The sequence below is a fragment of the Rattus norvegicus genome, chromosome 2 (genome assembly GCF_036323735.1).
Source record: "Rattus norvegicus strain BN/NHsdMcwi chromosome 2, GRCr8, whole genome shotgun sequence".
Lineage (NCBI taxonomy): Eukaryota > Metazoa > Chordata > Mammalia > Rodentia > Muridae > Rattus > Rattus norvegicus.
The window spans coordinates 251,638,854-251,660,570 of record NC_086020.1 but is presented as its reverse complement, the minus strand read 5'-3'; the positions used below and the strand labels follow the sequence as shown (position 1 = coordinate 251,660,570).

Genomic DNA, 21,717 nt, shown 5'->3' with positions numbered 1-21,717 from the left:
TCTTGGGCATATACCCAAAAGATGCCCCAACATATAAAAAAGACACGTGCTCCACTATGTTCATTGCAGCCTTATTTATAATAGCCAGAAGCTGGAAAGAACCCAGATGTCCTTCAACAGAGGAATGGATACAGAAAATGTGGTACATCTAACAATGGAATATTACTCAGCTATCAAAAACAATGACTTTATGAAATTCTTAGGCAAATGGTTGGAACTGGAAAATATTATCCTGAGTGAGGTAACCCAGTCACAAAAGAACACACATGGTATGCACTCATTGATAAGTGGATATTAGGCAAAAAGCTTGGAATACCCAAGATATAACTCACAGATTCATGAAGCTCAAGAAGAAGGAAGACCAAAATATTCACAGGAGAAAAATATAGAGACAAAGTGTGGAGCAGAGACTGAGGGAGAGTCATCCAGAGACTGCCCCATCTGGGGATTCATCCCATATGTAACCACCAAACCCAGACACCATTGCTGATGCCAATAAGTGCTTGCTGACAGGAGCCTGTTACAGCTGTCTCCTGAGAGCATCTGGCAGAGACTGACCAGTACAGATGTGGTGCTTGCAGCCAACCATAGGAGTGAGCACTGGGACCCCAGTGGAGAAGTTATGGGAAGGACTGAAGGAGCTGAGAAGGTTTGTACCACCATAGGAAGAACTACAATATCAACCAACCAGACACCCCCAAAGCACCTAGGGACTAAACCGCCAACCAAAGAGTACACATGGAGGGATCCATGGCTCCAGCTGCATGTAGTAGAGGATGGCCTTATCTGGCATCAGTTGGAGGGGAAGCCCTTGATTCTGGGAAGCCTCGATGCCTCCAGTGTAGGGGATGCTTGGGCAGTGAAGTGGGAGTGGGTGGGTGGGGGAAACATCCTCGTAGAAGCAGAGGGAGGGGCTCGGGAGGGGAGTTTGTGGAGGGGAAACTGGGAAAGGGGATAGCATTTGAAATGTAAATAAATAAAATATCCAATTTAAAAAAAAAGAAAAAGAAAAAAAGAAAGAAAAAAGAAAAAGAAGAAAAACGAAAAAAAGAAAAATATATTGTATGAAAATAATCTATTTTGAGTAAAAAAAAAAACTGCCCTGGTTGGGAAAGTCCTGACATGACAGTATGCACCACAGTGACTGACCAGTAGCATTTGTATTACAAAATACATAGTTGTTTTTGGGGGAGAGGTATTTAGTTGCTCTGTTTTCTGTAGTGGTAACTATTTTAGTGTATTTTAAAAGTTGCAAATAAACATGCACACACACATTCATCAAAGCTAACCATATCCAAAGATGTGTGTGTGTGTATGTGTGTGTGTGTGAGTGTGTGTGTGTGTGAATGTGTGAGTGTGTGTGTGTGTGTGTGTGAGTGTGTGTGTGTGTGTACAGTGAATACACATTTGTATTGGAGACAGGAGACTCGAGAGTAGGTGCAATAAAACTGGCCAACAGTTCATGCACTTCTAGTTTCTTCTTTCTTTCCTTGCCTCGTCAGACATTACTAGTCAGTCCCTTCCTAGTCCAGGCAGACATCAGTAATAAGTCATAAAAACATATCTTTTAAGGAGTGAATGCTCTTGCCAGATGCTGCCAGTTGATTAGGGGTGTCATATATGATTTTGGAAGTAAAATAATTCCATGTAGAGAGTTCTGATTTCTTCTCAAATTATGGGCATCTATTGGATGATTCTTTCTATATAAATAGTCCTTCTGGCCCTGAGCTCCTTTTTTCTCCTTTACTTGCAAATAGGTCTAGAAATAAAAATCTTTAGAAATCAATGAATATAAACTATAAGCTATCTGGCAGGATTAGTGTCAAATTCACCACATACAGTTAAGTACTGAAGGGTTTGCTTGCTTGCTGCCTTCTTTCCTCCAACCCTCCTTCCTTTATTCTTTTTTTAAAAGTATGTGTTTATTTGTATTTATATGTATTGAGTATTTGCCTGCATAAAAGTATGTACACCACTCAACCATGCTTGAGGTTTTATTTTTAAATTTCTGCCTCTACCAGTATTTATGGCACTTAAAAAAATGATATTCTTATTTTCTCCCTTTCTGTTTCCCACCTGCCGTCCCTCTCTCCTTTCCCTTCCTCCCACCCTTCCTGTCCTCCCCTAGCTCTAGTACAAGACTGAATAATTAGGGCAAATTACAGCAGGCAGTAACTCGACTTTATTTTTTCCTTGACTTCACAATCCACTAGAGACTAAAGAGCTTTAAAGCAATTTCTCATTTAATCTTCATAATCAAGATTAAACTTTATCATAATCAAAATGTATAGATTTGATGGTTCATTTTCTTCACACCTTTCAAGGTTTAATTTCTTTCCAAAAGGAGATCAACACATCCTAAAGATAATTAAGTGCCTGTCCTTGAGAAGCAGTTGCAGGCATACATAACGCCTAACGTGGAAGGAAAGTGAAAAATGACTTCTCTAGAGGAGGAGAAAACTGTCTATATCCAAAAGCCCTGTAACTTATGTTTAACCAGGCTTTTCTTCTGTGAGCTTGCATCATATATAGAAGGAAAACTTCCTCAATTTCATAAAAATAAATCGGAAATGTCAATTATTTATCTTCCCATTTCCCCTAGATTATAGATCCATATAATTTTTACCTATAAATTACCTTCAAGTGCCCATCTGAAACAATTCTCCAAGGCTGTATGTGAGAGAGCTCTATGTTTAGATTGTCAGCAAAGAAAGGGCCCGGAGTGGGGCTTTTTAAGTTTTGTTCGTTCTGAGAGGAGTGCTTCACAGTAAACCAAAATAAAGTCTTTGGTTTTATCTCCTATGATTTGAATCAGCAGTTATTATGGCTTGGATTTCCCTCTTAATACTAATGTTAAAATTTAGTTGTTATCATGATTAGGTCAGGAGCATTTCGCTCTCATGAAATAATTAGTACTCTCATTGTAGACATGGACTAGTTGTCAAGAGAATTGTTTTTGCTATGTGAAAGCCCACTTTTGTTCCATCTCCTCTCCAACGAGGATCTGATTGCCCTCCTATCCATGTTTTAGTATAGTACAAAAGACCTAAACAGATTCCAGGGTCATGCTTGTAGACTGTTAGACTCTACAACTATGAACCAAATAAACTTTTATTATTTACAATTTATTTATACATTTTCAGAAAATAATGGGTTTTATGTGTGGCCCGGGAATCTATATTTCACATAAGCTTGCAATTCAAACTGATGTCCTTGGTCCTCAGACCATATTTGTATAATGAAAGAAAACCAACTGCAGCAGGTGCTTTTATGTGGGATATAGTTTGTCTATGAGAGACATGGTTGACACTTTTTGTTCAGGTGTCATCTTGGTAACGCTGCATTTCACTCACAAACATGTGTAAGAGACGATGTTAAATTATAAAGCCATAGACACATGGTCATTAGTTCCTCTGGCTCTTACTAAAAACAAACAAATAAACAAAACATAAAACAAAAAACCAGCCAACCAATCAACCAAAAAAAATTACCCAATGTCACTATACACACATCTTTCCATTTTCCAGAAGAAAAGAATAGAGAAATTATAAAACATGACTGTGATTACAGAGTTAGTGACAGAGCCTGGAATTGAGGCCACATATGTTTTAGTCCAAAACATGCTTTTAATTTACATTCAAAATATAAGACTATTTATGCTGGGCATGGTATTCGGAGGCTACCATCTGCTATTCTCATTGTTAATTTTTCCCTTAGAATTACAGGCAAAGGCAAAGTTTTAAAAGAACAGTTTTGGATCAAATTTGCTTGATCCTATACAGGTTGCTTCAAGAGCAACTAAGATGAAGACAACAGATGCGAAAAAGTATAATCAAAACCCTTTCAGTGGAAAGTCTAGCCTCTCCTTTAATTTTTAAAAAAGAAAGAATAAATAAAGAAAAATCAAGAAAAAAGAAAATAAAAAATTCTGTCCCTGATGGAACATCAAGTACTCCATGCCACGAATCCAACATTGTCAACTCAGCAGTAAAGGTGCCCTACCTTGGGGGATGTGAAAGTGCATCTGAGTTTACGTGGTACTCTTTCGTGCGCCATTTCAGTCCACTCAGAAAACATATCATCACGGTAACCCAGGGAAACATCCATGGAAACTTCTGCATTTTCTCCTGCAAGAGAAAAGATGGACAATTTGGAAATAATTTGGAGAAAGATTATTTGGAAACATTCAAAACAATGTCACAGGTTATGCTATGGAATCCAAGAAAGCAATGAGATGTTACTACCAAGCCTAATAACTGAAGTTATAGGACCAGTTAATATAGATGTTGGATCTCCTCCCAAAGCCACTCTTTTCAGTCAAGAACTTCCATTTAAACTCTGCTAGAGACGAGAACTCATCTTTCTGAAGCAGCTCAGATGTTCAGAATCTGAATCATGACTAGAACCTACCTTCTAGTATGACTAACAGAAGTCGGGTTGGTGGAAACACCTCATGGTACGTGGCATAAACCTAATAAATCTCTGCTAAACACATAAATTACCAGGGATATAAACGGCTTTTCTATTTACCAGTCTAGTGTGGCTTAAAGATGACTCATAATTACCATCTAACATAAACAAAGTAGAATTTCTTTTTAAAAAAATATGTATTTATTTAATGTATTTTATGAGCGCACCGTAGCTGTCTTCAGACACACCAGACGAGGGCATCAGATCTCATTACAGATGTTGTGAACCATGTGGTTTCTGGGAATTGAACTTGGGACCTCAGGAAGAGCAGTCGGTGCTCTTAACCGCTGAGCCTTCTCCCCAGCCCCAAAGACTTTCTTGATAGCCACAACCTAAACTCCCACAGAAGGAGTACTCTGGAAAAGTGAACCGACTTATGCAAAAGTCTCAAGCCATTCAGAATCTGAAAATACCAAATGCAGAGAGGGGTGAAGAACAGTGCTTCTGACAGACAAACTGAATGAAGAAATAGACACAAAAAAGGCTTCTGCTCATTAGTGTTTGCATAAAGTTATATTAGTTGATATTAACATGAGGACGACAATGATTCTAAAGTTGCCTTAAAAGAAAATCATCAGTCGGTCCCCAGCTCCGAAAAAAAGAAAAGAAAAAAAAAAAGAAAGAAAATCATCAGGAATGAGAACTGGGTTCCATCTAGAATTGCCAGAAAGGAAGGAAGGAAAATGGAAAGAGGGGAAACTCTTCATCATATGGTACCCATTTCTTTGTGGTTTTGTTGCAAGAGTAATAGCAATAATTAATTTGCTTCACTATAAGTAATCTTTTTGCTATGTGCATCTTAAAACATCATGTTGTATATATTAAATGTACCCAGAAATTTCTAAAGACTATCACTTGATTTGTATCACCTAAAAAAATTGTCTAATTTGATAGAAAATGCTCAAGTCACAGAATATAACTTCCATATGAATCAGCCCTCGTCCTGCTGTCTTTTATTAGATAAAACATTAGAATTAGAAAAACATCCAGCAGAAAAATTAAGTATGCTTCATGAAAAATCTACTCAACTTTGATCAAAGCTTTCTAATGCCTTCCCAGCAGGAGCATGGATGGCCAACAATCATCTCAGAAAACCTCTAATCCAAGCATAGGATCAAAATATTACCTAAGTAATACCTAAGTAATACCTTTTATGTAAATACTTGAGAATGGCAGTGTGAGCCAAAGAGCACCAAGTTGGAAGCCTGGAGACACAAGTTCTTGTGCTTCTGTCACTGCATATGCAGTAAAGACAGATAAATGTGGGTAGGGAATGAGTTTTCCTTCAATAGTCAATGTAAAGTATACTAACTCATTTTACCAGACTGCCTTACTTTTTTAAAAAGAGAAAAACCAGAAATTAAATTTGCTTTTGTTTTTTAAATAAGAGTCTGGTCAGAATTGAGTACCTTTTCAATAAAGTATGTTCAATTTAGCTGCCTGGGTGTCTTGGGAACTCAGTTTTCTCTGAAGCAAGTTGCAGGGAGCATCTTTTGGGTATATGCCCAGGAGAGGTAGAGCTGGGTCCTCAGGTAGTGCAATGTCCCATTTTTTGAGGAACCTCCAGACTGATTTCCAGAATGGTTGTACCAGTCTGCAATCCCACCAACAATGGAGGAGTGTTCCTCTTTCTCCGCATCCTCGCCAGCATCTGCTGTCATCTGAGTTTTTGATCTGAGCCATTCTCACTGGTGTGAGGTGGAATCTCAGGGTTGTTTTGATTTGCATTTCCCTTATGACTAAAGATGTTGAACATTTCTTTAGGTGTTTCTCAGCCATTTGGCATTCCTCAGCTGTGAATTCTTTGTTTAGCTCTGAACCCCATTTTTTAATAGGGTTATTTGTCTCCCTGCGGTCCAACTTCTTGAGTTCTTTGTATATATTTGACATTAGCCCTCTATCAGATGTAGGGTTGGAAAGATCTTTTCTCAATCTGTTGGTTGCTGTTTTGTCCTAATGACAGTGTCTTTTGCTTTACAAAAGCTTTGGAGTTTTATGAGATCCCATTTGTCAGTTCTTGATCTTAGAGCATAAGCCATTGGTGTTTTGTTCAGGAAAATTTCCCCAGTGCCAATGTGATCAAGACTCTTCCCAACTTTTTATTCTATTAGTTTGAGTGTGTCTGGTTTGATGTGGAGGTCCTTGATTCACTTGGACTTAAGCTTTGTACAGGGTGATAAGATTGGATCGATTTGCATTCTTCTACATGTTGACCTCCAGTTGAACCAGCACCATTTGTTGAAAATGCTATCTTTAGACACATGCTCCACTATGTTCATAGCAGCCTTATTTATAATAGTCAGAAGCTGGAAAGAACCCAGATGACCATCAACAGAGGAATGGATACAGAAAATGTGGTACATCTACACAATGGAATATTACTCAGCTATCAAAAACAATGACTTCATGAAATTCATAGACAAATGTATGGAACTAGAAAAGATCATCCTGAGTGCAGTAACCCAATCACAGAAAAACACACATGGTATGCACTCATTGATAAGTGGATATTAGCCCCAAATCTTGAATTACCCAAGATACAATCCAGAGATCACAAGACATGCTGACAGGAAGCGGATATAGATCTCTCCTGAGAGGCACAGCCAGCGCATGTCATACATAGAGACGAATGTTAGCAGCAAACCACTGAACTGAGAATGAGACCCCCTCTGGAGGAATTAGAGAAAGGATTGAAAGAACTGAAGGGGCTTGAGACCCCATCAGACCAACAATGCCAACCAACCAGAACTCTCAGGGAGTAAACCACTACCCAAACACTATACATAAACTGACCCAGGGCTCCAAATGCGTATGCAGCAGAGAATAGCCTTGTTGGGGCACCAGTGGAAGGGGAAGCCCTTTGTTCGCCAAAGTTGGACCCCCAGTGTAGGGGAATGTCAGGGAGCAGGAAGAGGGGTGGGTGGGGAGGGGGAACACCCTTATAGAAGAAGGGGAGGGGGATGGGATAGGGGGCTTATGTCTGGGAAATGAGGAAAGGGAATAACATTTGAAATTGAAATGCAAATAAAAAATATCCAATAAAAAAGAAAAGAAAAGAAAAGAAAAGAAAAGAAAAGAAAAGAAAGTTGCAGGGAAAGCAGGACTTGGGGTAATTCTAAAAGTTGAAAACTCACTTCTGCCATTCATGCGTTTCTGGGCAATTTAAGCAATTTCTTTCCAGAAGAGAGAACATGGATACACATTAACATATGATAAGGGAGTGATGATCTTTTGAAATACTGAGAGAAGTATTTCTCAATTTTGTTTTTAAATTCAGCAACATAGCTACTAAAAACACCCTTGCTCAAAATCTCAGTGTAGGTCCTCTAATAGAGCTTGAGACATACCACATTTTTTGCTGGCCACCATATCACTCTTGAGTATCTTTTCCTCTTGCCAACAGGTCAAGTTCAAAAAATCTCGACCTGTTTACTGTACATATAATTTTACCCATTATCTACTTACTCCCTGTGCAGTTGAGGACAAGGGTACTATATTTTCCTATTATGAAGAACTCAGACAGCCCAAGTTCTCAAAATACTGTAATGGCTGATGTATCCTGTCTTGTAACCTCAGCATTTTGCTATTTTTCTTTGGTATTTGTGAAGTCTAGAAATACTGAATGAGTGTCTGTTCCAATAACCCTTTGTCTCCCTCACTGAACTCAATGATATTTCCAGGTTAGATATTTGGGGTTCCTCTCCTGTTATAATAGAATTCATCCTTCAGGATTTTATGAACACTAAACTAGTCGTCATGAAAATCTTTTAAAAGTGCCTAAAACATCAAGGATAGTAATTTCTGTCATTTTATTGAGGGAAATAAAAATGTCCTATCTACCTTTCATTCAATATATTAGCAGATGAGAAAAACATGGAGCTTCCCTCCAAATCTGTTCCAAACATGGAACACAAAACTCTAAAATAGGAGAGCACTGGGCAGAAGATGCCAGTAAAGCTGTGTTGCTTGCTATTGGACTTCTTTTCTGCCTTTCAATAGAGTAGTAAATCTTGTTTAGTTTTAATGACTGTGTTGCATATAATAAAACATTGGCCTAATGGTTCCTGCAATACTCCTGACAGCTTGTACACACAATTAAGACTACATATCTTATTTGAACTCTCTGGGAGAAGTGCAGGATGAGCAAGGTTACACATGATACTGGGAAAAGTTACCTATAAAAGTTACCTTGATCATATAAATTCCATGAAACAAGGGCATATGGTATTAGCAAAAATTGTGTTTTGATGAAGACCATGACCTTTCCATTACTATTCTGGGCTGGTCCTTTAGTGTGGAAGCCTATCATTCTATTGAACTGGTGAAAATTTCATGTTTCTCAAATGGTTTTGGAGACATATTTGGGTTAGTGAAATTTTAATTTCAGAATATAGGAAAGGGTTAGTGACAATATTCATTTCAGAATATACACCAGACTATGGTTTATTAAAATTACTACTACTGTTATGTTAAGGCGTGTCACTCATATGAAGAAATTTACAAGATTCTGTAAGAGCAGATATAGTCTGTGGGTCTCATCACAGACAAAAAGATCTCAGAAAGATCTGTGTCCTTCCACACTAGGACACATGGACTAGAATGTCCTCGAGGGGCTTTATTATGGTTACACTGCCCTGCCCTGCTAAGCAAATAAAAGGCAGAGGTGGGGTGGCAGTGGGTGGCAGTGGGAGACAAAGAGTAGGAAAGAAGCTAAATATACTACAGCAGCCACAACCAGATGGCTGACTAAAGCTTGTGTCCTGTGTGGGTGATGTGAACAACAGCGATGAAAGAAAGACATCTGAATGCTTCTCCCTTATGCTTCATAGTTCAAAACTCGTACTAGACAGCCAGACTGTACAAAGGCAAAAGCTGAGTGTGCAATGGTGGTAGTGTCTATCCTATCTTCAGTCTCCTGGCTGGCAAACTTTGAATAAAGTTTAACTTTCCACCTAGAAAACATAGAAACATAGGGCCTGCCTTCACAAGTCTTGCTTATATGGCACACATTCACCAGACAGCTCCAGGAGAGTTAGGCCATACTGCTGACCAAGTAAGTAAAACGAGAGGGAAAGGCAATGATGCTAGAAGAGATAAAGAATTATTGGGCTAGAGCGATGGCTCAGCAGTTAAGAACACTGATTGCTTTTCTAAAAGTCCTGAGTTCAATACTCAGCAACCACATGGTGGCTCATAACCATCTGTAATGGGATCTGATGCCCTCTTCTGTTTGTCTGAAGATAGCAACAGTGTACTCACATAAAAGAATCTTAAAAAAAAAAAACAAAATAAAGAGTTATTATATGGTGTCAAAAAGCTTTTACAGCTTCACAGAGAATCCTTGATTTGTTTGGGGCTTTACCCTGTGGAGAAAAATACTAAAAAGCTTTTACAGTCTTCATGTGTACTTCCACACTGCTGGGCACAAGATGGGAGAGATGGGAGCAACTCAAACACAGACACATAATCTGGGGTTATTTGTGCTAGCACTCCCTCTCCAATCAAAAACGCCCTGACCTAACTGGTATTTTCCTGATGCTTTCAATTAAGAAAATAGCAAAACCAACACTATCTTATATCCATGGGATATCTGCCAAACTGGACTTGGCTAATTACACATTTGGCCCTCTCCATGTTATTAAGATGCCCTGAAGGGTTGAGTGAATTGTTACAAATGAATGAGCATGATTATTTAACAAACTAGCCAACAGTTAGCTCCCTATACATCTCTCTCATCTTTCTCCATTCTGCCAAGCATTTGCATTGTGAAAAAGCATTTTACATTGTATAATCTGATGCATTATCTCCTGGCTGAAATTAAAAGTCTGAGTGTGCAATGGTGGTAGTGTCTATCCTATCTTCAGTCTCCTGGCTGGCAAACTTTGAATACAAAGGGGTAAAACATTTCTTATGTCAAGTCCTTTAAAAAGTCTTTTCCTTTCAGAAAATACCTATTTTTATTGCAGTCAAGGCAGCTAATACAGTAAGGCTGCACAACTGGTAACACTATTGGAGTATCAGCCGTTTATAGATCGATGAATCTGAAGTGCCACAGATTGTGGGGAAAACAAACAACTCACTTTCTCAATTTTTTCTGATTCATATATTTCAAACTCACTCCTCTTTTCAACTCATATTCTCATAACGCTACTATCTATGGCCTAGTTGAGATAGATTTTCATACTGCAGCCAGATAGGTAGTTTCTAAAAAATGTTGAGAGGCTGCAGCAGGTAGATCTCTGTGAATTTGAGACCAGCATGGTCTATATAGCAAGTTCGAGGCCAGCTGGAACTATATAATGAGACATTGTCTCAAAACAAAACAAAACAAAACAAAACAAAACACACTTGTAGTATCTTTATACTGTCTTCAGTCTAAAATGGAGACTCTATAAATGGCACAGTAAGCTATCATCTGGCTCCTCTTTAGCATCCCAGGTGCATGTCCCATGGCCCTTTCTCATCTTCCACCCAGGTTGTCCCTTCCTCTCCAACCTTAGCAAATAAAAGGAGGTCAACTCTAGAGACAGAAGAGAAAAGAAACAAGGCCACGAGAAATAAAGAAGGCAATGCATGCCAAATACTTGACAGAAGTCTAGAATATGTAGGCTGCTATTTCAGTGCTGTCATTAGAGCACACTTCACTCACTTCACTCGCACACCACATTTCTAGAAGAAACCCCATGTACACAGTTAACTGCAAAGAACTGCAGATGGGATTTAACATCTCTGCTCACACCAAACTACTGCCTTCTTAACTCCAGGTATTTCACTTTATTCACTCATGTTTTCTTAGCCATTCAAAGCTAAGCACAGTCTCATATATATTGTTCCCATAGAGTCCTGTTGACCCAGAACTATACACTGTATCCTATTTAACTATCTGTATATGTAACTCTTTTGTACACATACTAGAAGCTCCTGGATGTCAAAGTCTACCTCAGTCCTGCTCATAGTTATAGTACCACGTCTTAACATGTTCAGTAAATATTTACCAAATAAATGAATAGCACCTTCCATCAAATATTTCTTTATAAATTTTGTTTACTGTATGTATGTGTAATGCAGGAGGGTGCAAATGCAGTAGTACATATACAGAAATCAGATGACAACTTTGTGAAGTCAGCTCTCTTTTTCCATCTTCAAGTGAATCCTTGGGACTGAAATCAGATTCTCAGTCCTTTGTGACAAGTGTTTTAATCCATCGAGGCATCTTTCCAAGCCTTCACCAAACATTCCTGTCACTTTATTACACCCTATAGACCAACTGTGTAGGTTGCTCTATTTTAGCGACATTGCTTTCTCCGTTATTGCCTACTTTCATGTCCCAAATCCTACCTCTATATACATTTATGCACACATTAATGTGCAGCATACATGTGTGTGCCTTACAAAGAGGATGTCCTTCTAATTTGGCCCGTAATTCCTGTGATGCTTTGAATTAGAATCACAGGCTTAGATGTTTGAATACTTGGGTAGATGTAGGAGTTACATCCTCTCAGGAGGAACTACGCCACCGGGCACAGGCTTTGAGGTTTAAAAGCCACACACTAGTCACAACTTTATCTACTTCATGCTTGTGGTTCAAGATGTGAGCTTTCGGCTCCTGTTTCAGCTGTCATCATGCTTCCCTGCTAAGACAGACTCTGATCTCTATGGAACCGTAAGTCAAAAAACCCTCTTTCTTCTATAACTTGTCTTTGTCTGTTTTTGTTTGTTTGTCTGTTTTTTATCAGAGCTCTAAAATAATAAATAAGCTCTAAAATGAATATAGTTCCCAGTTACACATCAAAGCACAGTATACCTGTTTTCTGTGCCAAGAAGAAAGAATTTCTAAGGAAAGTTAATATTTCCCTCTCTCTTTTCTGGATAATACCATGGGGAAAATGTGTTAATGTTCTGCTAGAAAGAGCCAGTGGCATTAAAGGAAAAAGGTAATTGCAGAAGCCATAAACCAACTTCTTTGACCTAATGCTGCTTTAAGGTTTTATTTTTAAAACAATAAAATGGTCTTCATCATGGCTCCCCAGTCTCAGGAGTCAGACAATAGATGATACTTCTTCTAAAAGATTTCAGAGAAGAAAAATTGTGTAATATTCTTCTAGGTACAGCAAGACCTGACAATCTACTCAGCCTGGCTTGCTAAAGCTCAAGGGAAACCCCATGATAAGTCAAAAACAACAATAGTTCAAATTTCCACTGAGACGGGTCCAATATTCCTCTGAAACTTTAATGTTAGATGTAGCATCCAAAAGGACTTCTTTTTCCTCAGCCAAATACCTCTGAGCATCTACTGGTTTCCATAAACAGAGCTGCATAGAAACTCATGAGGCAAAATCATCGCCCTCAATTGATCGCAGTTAAGTTGGGAAAACTGGGCACTGCAGTGTAAGCAAACTATGTATTCAGGTAGCTCAAGGTGGTTAAGAGCATTGGGTTAAACAATGGAACACAGGTGTGACTTTCAGAATCAGTTCATCCAAAGTGATGTCTCCTGACCACAGGATAATAGTTCAAGACACCATGGGCTCGAAGCAACCGCAGATTAAGGAACATCTAAAACTCCATATAAGCATTAAAAACACTGAATGATTAGAGAAAGAAACTAATTCAATATGAAGGAAATAAGAGTGACGATATGAAGGGATACAGGGCTAAACGGCAGAGTCTGATGACTAAGGGTCTGAGTTATACTGAATACCAGGGCACTCCACTCCTGAAGCACTTGAGCAGCTACATAAAAAGCAGACTGGATTAAGACACATAGGATACTGGTTAGAAAGCCACATATAGAAAAGCACAGCCCATTTCATAGCTCTCACTTTGTTTAATGTGATTGGACAACACAGAAAACATCTAAAGAAAAATGATTTGTAAGGAATTTGAACTCAATTATAGTCATTTTTTCATAACAAAGCCAGAGAAAACAGAACCATCCAAGCTGGTAAATGTTAAAACAACATTTAAAAACAAACTGAAAAACAAATGTGACCACACTTGTTCTTATTTGTCCATAATCAAGATTCATGCAGAGAGAAAACACACCTGACAACCGAGGGATGGAAAGATGGTGGCTGCCCTTCGCTTTCTCCCCAGGGTAACTCACAATAGCTTATTTGGTGCTGGTAAAAATCAGTCTCTCTCTCTCTCTCTCTCTCTCTCTCTCTCTCTCTCTCTCTCTCTCTCTCTCTCTCTCTCAGTGCAATTAGAGAGGAGAGCTTTATTCACACTGAATCTAAAAATAGACAATGCAGGGCTCATGGACTGACAGCTGCATTCTCATACTGTAACCAGGAAAGAGATGGCTAATTTCACTCAACGACTTCCAAAACAAACAGTGCAAAAAGAGCCCAGGATAAAGAAAAAACATGAAGGTCAGCTGTTCAAAGGCTGAAAGAACAGCAGGGTAGCTCTATAGCAATTCATTAGGCTTTCCCAAATTCCTATGTGACCAGCAAAGTATTTTATCAGATCTGTCCGTAGCGCTTCGGGACAAAGCTCTAGCAGATGAACTTGCTACAGGGACCCAGGGAATACCCGTCAGAGGCTTGGAGCTTTCCCTTCTTATTTCGTCAATGCATCACCTGAACAGTCAAACTAAAGAGCCACTTGAGGTTTATTTCTATAAGTTCAGGAAAATATCCGCTGCCACCACCACCACCAACTATAACGAAATTTCACATTGCATTCTAACTAGCCTGGGGCATTTAAAAACAAGAAACCAACCAACCAACCAAACAAACAAATAAACAAAAAAGGTCATTATGAAGGAGAGAGGGAAACCAGGTGTCTAGAAAGATGGACTCAGCCCCTTCTCTCCCATCAGTCATAAAATGTGTTCAGTTTTCATCCTCAGGCACCCTGCCCAGGGAGGGGATTATGGCTCAGCTTCAAAAGAAACAAGGGGATGCCTGTGGGCGGGGAGCAGCCTCTCCATCGCTCTCCCACAGATCTGTTCTGGCTCTCAGAGCCCCTGCTAGCCAGCTAAATGTCAGCTTGCTGCACCCCAGCATTCTCTTGCCACACTGTCTCCATTGCCCCGGTGACTAAGCTGTTTCAACAGCTGTGTTATTGCTGGAGCCAAGCCAGTGTTACTCACACAGAGTATTTGCTTTGTACTGTGAATGTGGAAAATTATTGCATGAAGGATTCAGAGTTCTCTTTGCAGATAAGGCCATCCCCCTCTTGATCACTCAGCCACACATTCCCTAAGCTGAACTCTGATGGCCGTAGGAGAATATTCTGCTCCTACCCAGGTTTCCTGGAGATGGACAGATTAATAACATTGAAAAGAAAGTGGAGGAGACATGTGCCTGTCCCAGTGAGAGAAAAGAACAAAGCACAAATGGGGCCATTGGTTGAGCCCCAAAGATGTCAGTTACTGCTCCTTAATTAAAAGAATGATGAGTAGACCTGCCTTTCTGTTCTGCACTCCAGGAATGGTTCTTTCTTGCCTTTCTTGCCTTGCAGGTGATGTGAGCACCCCTCTATGTGAGACCGCCATACTTCTCTGAACCATGCTGAGTAGAGTCCTCTTGAACACTCCTTCTAGAGCCCTGTGCTTCTCTCCCTTTCCATTGTTCAAGACCAATCGTGTTCTTATGACTTCTGAAGGAAATGAGTTCAGTGACTTATTCATCTTCTTGACCACTTCTTATACTCAGCCTCTTGTTCACTCTTGGGAGGTAAATGCTGTGTTGCTGTTTTAGATCAACTTCAACTCCCTTACGCAGAGGGTGGTAGGAGAAAGAGAAGGTATTTCCTATGGGTGGAACCAATTCCTGTTTCTAGTATATGCTGGCTTCTCTTTCATCAGTCTCATTAGTCAGCTCTTCTTAAGTTCTTATAAATTATAGTAAGGCACAATTTCTGATATTAAATTGAAGAAATCTTAGTAACTTGTTTTCTTATAAGGGTAGTATATTGTTTGAAAAAGAAAGGAAACAATTCTTCCAAACTCACACTATTTTAGTTCTTGCTGCATATTTATATTCGTCCATATAGAGATCAGACAGAATAATTCATTTATAATCTCAAAACGAAGAAAATGAGGCCTGCGATGGTGGGGAGGGCACACAATTTAAGTCCAATTTTGCCAGGTCCAAAGCACAAGCTGTTTCTTATTATGCCATCTAAGAACACATTAGGAAAATTAGAAAGCCTGTTCCTTGAACTAGGAAAGCCTCTATCCACAGTTCAACTCCAGTTAAGTCACTTTACACATGGTATTTTCTCAATAAATTTTGAATTTGGATCATATGATTACTGAAGTACTTTCTTGTTCTAATATTTCATGAAGACAGAAATCTAAAACACTATCAGTTTTCTAACTCCCTTCTATACTTAAGGAACAGGGGCAAAAATCAAATAACTATAAAGATATTCCTATTCTCAGGGCATTTACAATTGCAATGGAGTGATAAAGGATAAAAACTGGAATCTGATTGATATGAGTAACGGTTAATAAATACCAAACATCACAGCTTCAGATACTTGAAAACAAAACAGCAAACAAACAAAACATTGTCAAGATAGAAATGTTGACAAAAGGAAAAGACTGGATTTCACACACTCCTCATACTGTATCTGTGCAGCTGGCAACAGAACAGAGAGGAAACAAAGTTCCTAAAAGAACTTTTATGTGGCTGATTGGAAGGGATCTCATTTGCTTCATAGACAGGACTTGGAAGGGAAAACAGACCTGAACATGCTGTCTTTCCAACTCACCTATTCTTAATTCCCTTGGATGGGGTTACAGATGAGAGCAGTCAGCCAGGGGGAAAATAATATGGCTGGAGGTTTCTGACCCTCAGACTCTTAACAACAGAGGAACCTGAGAGGCAGCATTTAATTGTGGAAAACCAGCCTGTCTCTCCTCTTATCTTTATCCTCTGTGACTAAAACCCACAATTACTGGTATCCTTTGGAATCCGAGTCACTCGGCCAGGCTATGTCTGTAGTTGAAAAGCAAAGGGAGTGGGATTTCACTTGCCTCTGAAGCCAGCCCAGTGTGAACCTAGCCTAACTCAGCTTGGTGACTTCTCCCATTAGAAAATTCACAAGTAGCTTCCTGTTAAGAGTACCACCAAGGGAGAGATCCAGACAGAAAAGAAATGCAATCTCCAGCTACTGTCTAATTAAAGGACAATCCAGTCTCTAATTTTAAATATACATTTCAGTCTACATTACATATGTAACTTGCAAGTTTTTTCCATAATGACTTAACTACCAATTTCTTAGTCAAATAGGTCATATTGGTAACTCATTGAAGGGCCATGACATTTTTCAGGGGTTTATCTTTTATATCCATTTTTTTTAACTTCTTAAAATGTTTATTATACATGCCATGTTCTTGGAGAATCCAGGTGCTTGAAGGGATTCAAGTGAAAGCTGACAGCCACATTCCACACAAAAAGGGTTAATAAGCCAATGCCCTTTTCTCCTTGTAGGTCACCATCATCTTGATTTCAGCATTCACTTCTCCCAGAATCAGACCCTTGGAGCAGGCTCGTGTACAGCTCATAATGGTGTGGCAACAGTAGAGAAGGAGTCCGGCAGCTTGGCCAGGCATTCCTTTATGAAGTCATCCAGTGATAGGCCTACGAGAGAGCTGCAGGTCCAAGGCACTTGTCTCTCTTCCACCAGTTGGGGCAGCTAGTGCTGCAGCAGGCACACAGGATGCATTTATACAATCGACTCAGATTCTTCTGGTCCTCAAAGGACTGCAGATACCGTTGCTTTGTCCTTCTGGAACTTTTCTTCTCCTTCTTCTTATCCTTCAACCCTCCCTCCTTTGCCCCCCTCCTTTCTCCTCTTCTTCTGTTATGGATCATGGATTTGTTGATTCTGCATGTGTATGCTATAGTGTTACCTCCGTTAATGTTAATGGCAGAAGAGCCACAGATCCCTTCTCTACATGATCTTCAAAAGGTCAATATAGAACCAATTTCATTTTTAATCTTGATTAAAACATCCAACACCATAGGTCCACGCTTATTCAGACCAACCTGGTAAGTCTGCATTTTATCTCATCTTATATTATACAATGTATTTTGATTATAATCTCCAAATCCTCCTATACCGACCTTCAACTGAGTTTTCTCCTTTCTCCCACACCTTGAGTTCAGCTTATGTTGCCCAACTAATTTTGGGTTGGGGTCTGTCCTAGAGTATGGTCTACCTATGACTCCCTCTTCCCTCCCTACCTCCTTCCTTCCCTCTTCCCTGTATCCCCATGCTCATCTCCCAAATGCCAACAGGTTTTAGCTAGTCATGGAAGTTTGTGCTAATCTTTCCTACTCCATGCTGGACTAATGTCTAGCTTGAGTTCGCATAATTCTTATGCATGCTGCCAAATAGCTGTGAGTTCACATGTGCAATTGTTGCATTCAGAAAACACTGCTTTCTTGAGGCCATTCTCCACCTCTGGCTTTTACAAATTTTCTGCCCCATCTTTCATGAAGTTCCCTGATCCTTGAGAGGAAGTGTATGCTTTGTCTACCTCTTTTAGGGCCGAATACTCCATAGTCTTTTATCCACTCCATGTTGACCTATTAGGAGTCTCTGTATTAATTGTTATCTACATTGAAAAGAAGCCTCTCTGAAGAGAGTTTGGAGATATACTGTTCTATAGGAATAGCAATATGTCATTAGAAATCACTATAGCACTTCATGGGAGAAAACTATGGGTCAGTTCTGATTTCTTCACCTGCATGTTATATGACTTTGGGGGAAAAATCACTTTAATTCCATAACTTTAGTTTGGAGACCTTTAAACCTTGTTCTATGGTAATAGCTTCACAGACAAGAGCAGAGGTTTAACCTTAAACATCAAGGGTTGAACATGCATAAGAGATGCCTAAGAAATATTTCTTTCCTTGACCTCAATTCATTTGAGTTTTTACTTTCCTCCAGAAATATTTCCATTGCTAATTCATATCCTGTTCTGCCTGTAATAGTTTTCTGGTCCTAGAAGTTGTCTTTCAGACATATCTTCTCCTGCTTGAATTACTACTATTTCAAAACACCAGAATGTACATGTCCCTATGTCCACAGTCAAATAAAATCAATGTGTATTTTTGATACTTTTTCCTAAGACTGATGAAAAGTTTCCATGCTTCATAGTTTATAGTGTTCTCCAAAAACTTAGCTGATGACCAACACACAGTTTGGTACTCAAGGTATACACATGCTGAGGTTCCTATCTAGGGATTTATAAACCTCTGATTACCATGCATAAGTTTCAGGGCTGGAGTTGAAATACAAATACTAAGTGTGTGAATGCATAAGCATGTTTACTTATCAAGATTAAGGTCCTTGGCTTAAGTTAGTAATCAATGTTCTAAGATGAAAGAAAGGTCTGTAGCCAGCACACACAGTTGGCTGTTGGTGTGTTTCTTGGCTTCCAAATTCTTCCTAGATCAAATGCCTCTCAGTTCCAGTTCATGAAAAAATGACTACATTTTCTAGTTTTGTATTTGCTTTGTTTTCAAGACAGGACCTCACAATGTAGCTCTGGCTGTAGTGGAACTCACTATCTAGTTCAAGCTGGCCTTGAACTAACAGAGATCCATCTGTTATCCTCACTAGTGCTAATCACTTACGTTATTGATATTAGTCATTCTGACAGGTATAAGATGAAATCTCACAGTTCTGATTTTTATTTCCCTGATGACTAAGGATGGTGACCATTTCTTTAAGTGTTTCTTAGCCATTTGAGTTTCATTGTTAAAAATTATCTGTTTAGATCTGTACCCCAATTTTTAAATGGGATTATTTGGGTTTTGGATACCAAGTTCCTTGCTTTCTTTGCATATTTGAGATATTAGTCCTCTATGAGATGTAGAACTGGTTAAAAAAAATCCCATTCTATAGTCAGCTGCTGTGTCCAATTCACAGTGTCCTTCACCTTACAGAAGCCTTTTTAGCTTTATAAGGTCCCATTTATTAATTGTTCAACTTAGTGCCAATGCTAATGGTATTCTGTTTAGAAAGTCGATTATTTGAATAAGCAAACTGTACCAAACAATTTTAGAAAACAGACAATCATTCCTTTAAAGAATTTTTAAAGACTCACTCCAAATAGCTAAAAGACTTCAATGTAAAACTTGATCCACAGAAATTGATAGAAGAAATTGTAGAGAATAGCCTTGAACTCACTGGCATGGGGAAAGACTATTGAGAATATGGAATAAGGGAAATACTCATTCATTGCTGGTAGAAGTACAAGCCACTATGAAAATTAGTGTGGCATTTCCTCAGAAAGATGGAATTCAATCTACCTCAAGGATCCGGCTATTCCACTCTTGGACATATACATAAATAATGCTTTAACCTTACCAAAGGACACTTGTTCAACTATGTCCGTTGCTGCTGTATTCACAAAAGCCAAATATTGAAAGCCACCTAGATTTATTTCAGCAACAGAATGGATAAAGAAAAATAGTACAGCCCGGCCCGCAGCAGCTCTCTGGCCCCAGACCCTGTGAGAGAGAGACCCAACCGCCTGGTCAGGTGGGCACTCCTGAGGCTGCAGAGCGGAAGAGACCACCAACACTGCTCACCCCTGCCCACATCCCTGGCCCAAGAGGAAACTGTATAAGGCCTCTGGGCTCCCGTGGGGGAGGGCCCAGGAGCGGCAGGACCCCTGTGCCTGAGACACCACCAGAACCAGAAGGAAACAGACCGGATAAACAGTTCTCTGCACCCAAATCCCGTGGGAGGGAGAGCTGAACCTTCAGAGAGGCAGACAAGCCTGGGAAACCAGAAGAGACTGCTCTCTGCACACACATCTCGGACGCCAGAGGAAAAAGCCAAAGACCATCTGGAACCCTGGTGCACTGAAGCTCCCGGAAGGGGCGGCACAGGTCTTTCTGGTTGCTGCCGCTGCAGAGAGCCCGTGTGTAGCACCCCACGAGCGAACTTGAGCCTCGGGACCACAGGTAAGACCAACTTTTCTGCTGCAAGAAAGCTGCCTGGTGAACTCAAGACACAGGCCCACAGGAACAGCTGAAGACCTGTAGAGAGGAAAAACCACACGCCCGAAAGCAGAACACTCTGTCCCCATAACTGACTGAAAGAGAGGAAAAAAGGTCTACAGCACTCCTGACACACAGGCTTATAGGACAGTCTAGCCACTGTCAGAAATAGCAGAACAAAGTAACACTAGAGATAATCTGATGGCGAGAGGCAAGCGTAGGAACCCAAGCAACAGAAACCAAGACTACATGGCACCATCGGAGCCCAATTCTCCCACCAAAACAAACATGGAATATCCAAACACAAGAGAAAAGCAAGATCTAGTTCCAAAATCATTTTTGATCATGAAGCTGGAGGACTTCAAGAAAGACGTGAAGAACTCCCTTAGAGAACAAGTAGAAGCCTACAGAGAGGAATCGCAAAAATGCCTGAAAGAATCGCAAAAATCCCTGAAAGAATTCCAGGAAAACATAAATAAACAAGTAGAAGCCCATAGAGAGGAGACACAAAAATCCCTGAAAGAATTCCAGGAAAACATAAATAAACAAGTAGAAGCCCATAGAGAGGAGACACAAAAATCCCTGAAAGAATTCCAGGAAAACACAATCAAACAGTTGAAGGAATTAAAAATGGAAATAGAAGCAATCAAGAAAGAACACATGGAAACAACCCTGGATATAGAAAACCAAAAGAAGAGACAAGGAGCTGTAAATACAAGCTTCACCAACAGAATGCAAGAGATGGAAGAGAGAATCTCAGGAGCAGAAGATTCCATAGAAATCATTGACTCAACTGTCAAAGATAATGTAAAGCGGAAAAAGCTACTGGTCCAAAACATACAGGAAATCCAGGACTCAATGAGAAGATCAAACCTAAGGATAATAGGTATAGAAGAGAGTGAAGACTCCCAGCTCAAAGGACCAGTAAATATCTTCAACAAAATCATAGAAGAAAACTTCCCTAACCTAAAAAAAGAGATACCCATAGACATACAAGAAGCCTACAGAACTCCAAATAGATTGGACCAGAAAAGAAACACCTCCCGTCACATAATTGTCAAAACACCAAACGCACAAAATAAGGAAAGAATATTAAAAGCAGTAAGGGAAAAAGGTCAAGTAACATATAAAGGGAGACCTATCAGAATCACACCAGACTTCTCGCCAGAAACTATGAAGGCCAGAAGATCCTGGACTGATGTCATACAGACCCTAAGAGAACACAAATGCCAGCCCAGGTTACTGTATCCAGCAAAACTCTCAATTAACA

The 21,717-nt window shown here is 39.7% G+C and overlaps 1 protein-coding gene and 1 pseudogene across 4 annotated transcripts in view; both read right to left on the bottom strand.

The window, feature by feature from the left end:
- Wls (Wnt ligand secretion mediator) overlaps window positions 1-21,717 on the bottom strand; it is a 115,339-nt gene that overhangs the window by 45,421 nt on the left and 48,201 nt on the right. For all 4 annotated transcript variants that reach the window (NM_199408.3, NM_001085353.1, XM_039102736.2 and 1 more), the window contains 1 exon segment: window positions 4,003-4,127. In NM_199408.3, coding sequence (NP_955440.1) covers window positions 4,003-4,127 — 125 coding nt within the window.
- Window positions 7,379-21,244, bottom strand: LOC134486010 (succinate dehydrogenase [ubiquinone] iron-sulfur subunit, mitochondrial-like; annotated as a pseudogene).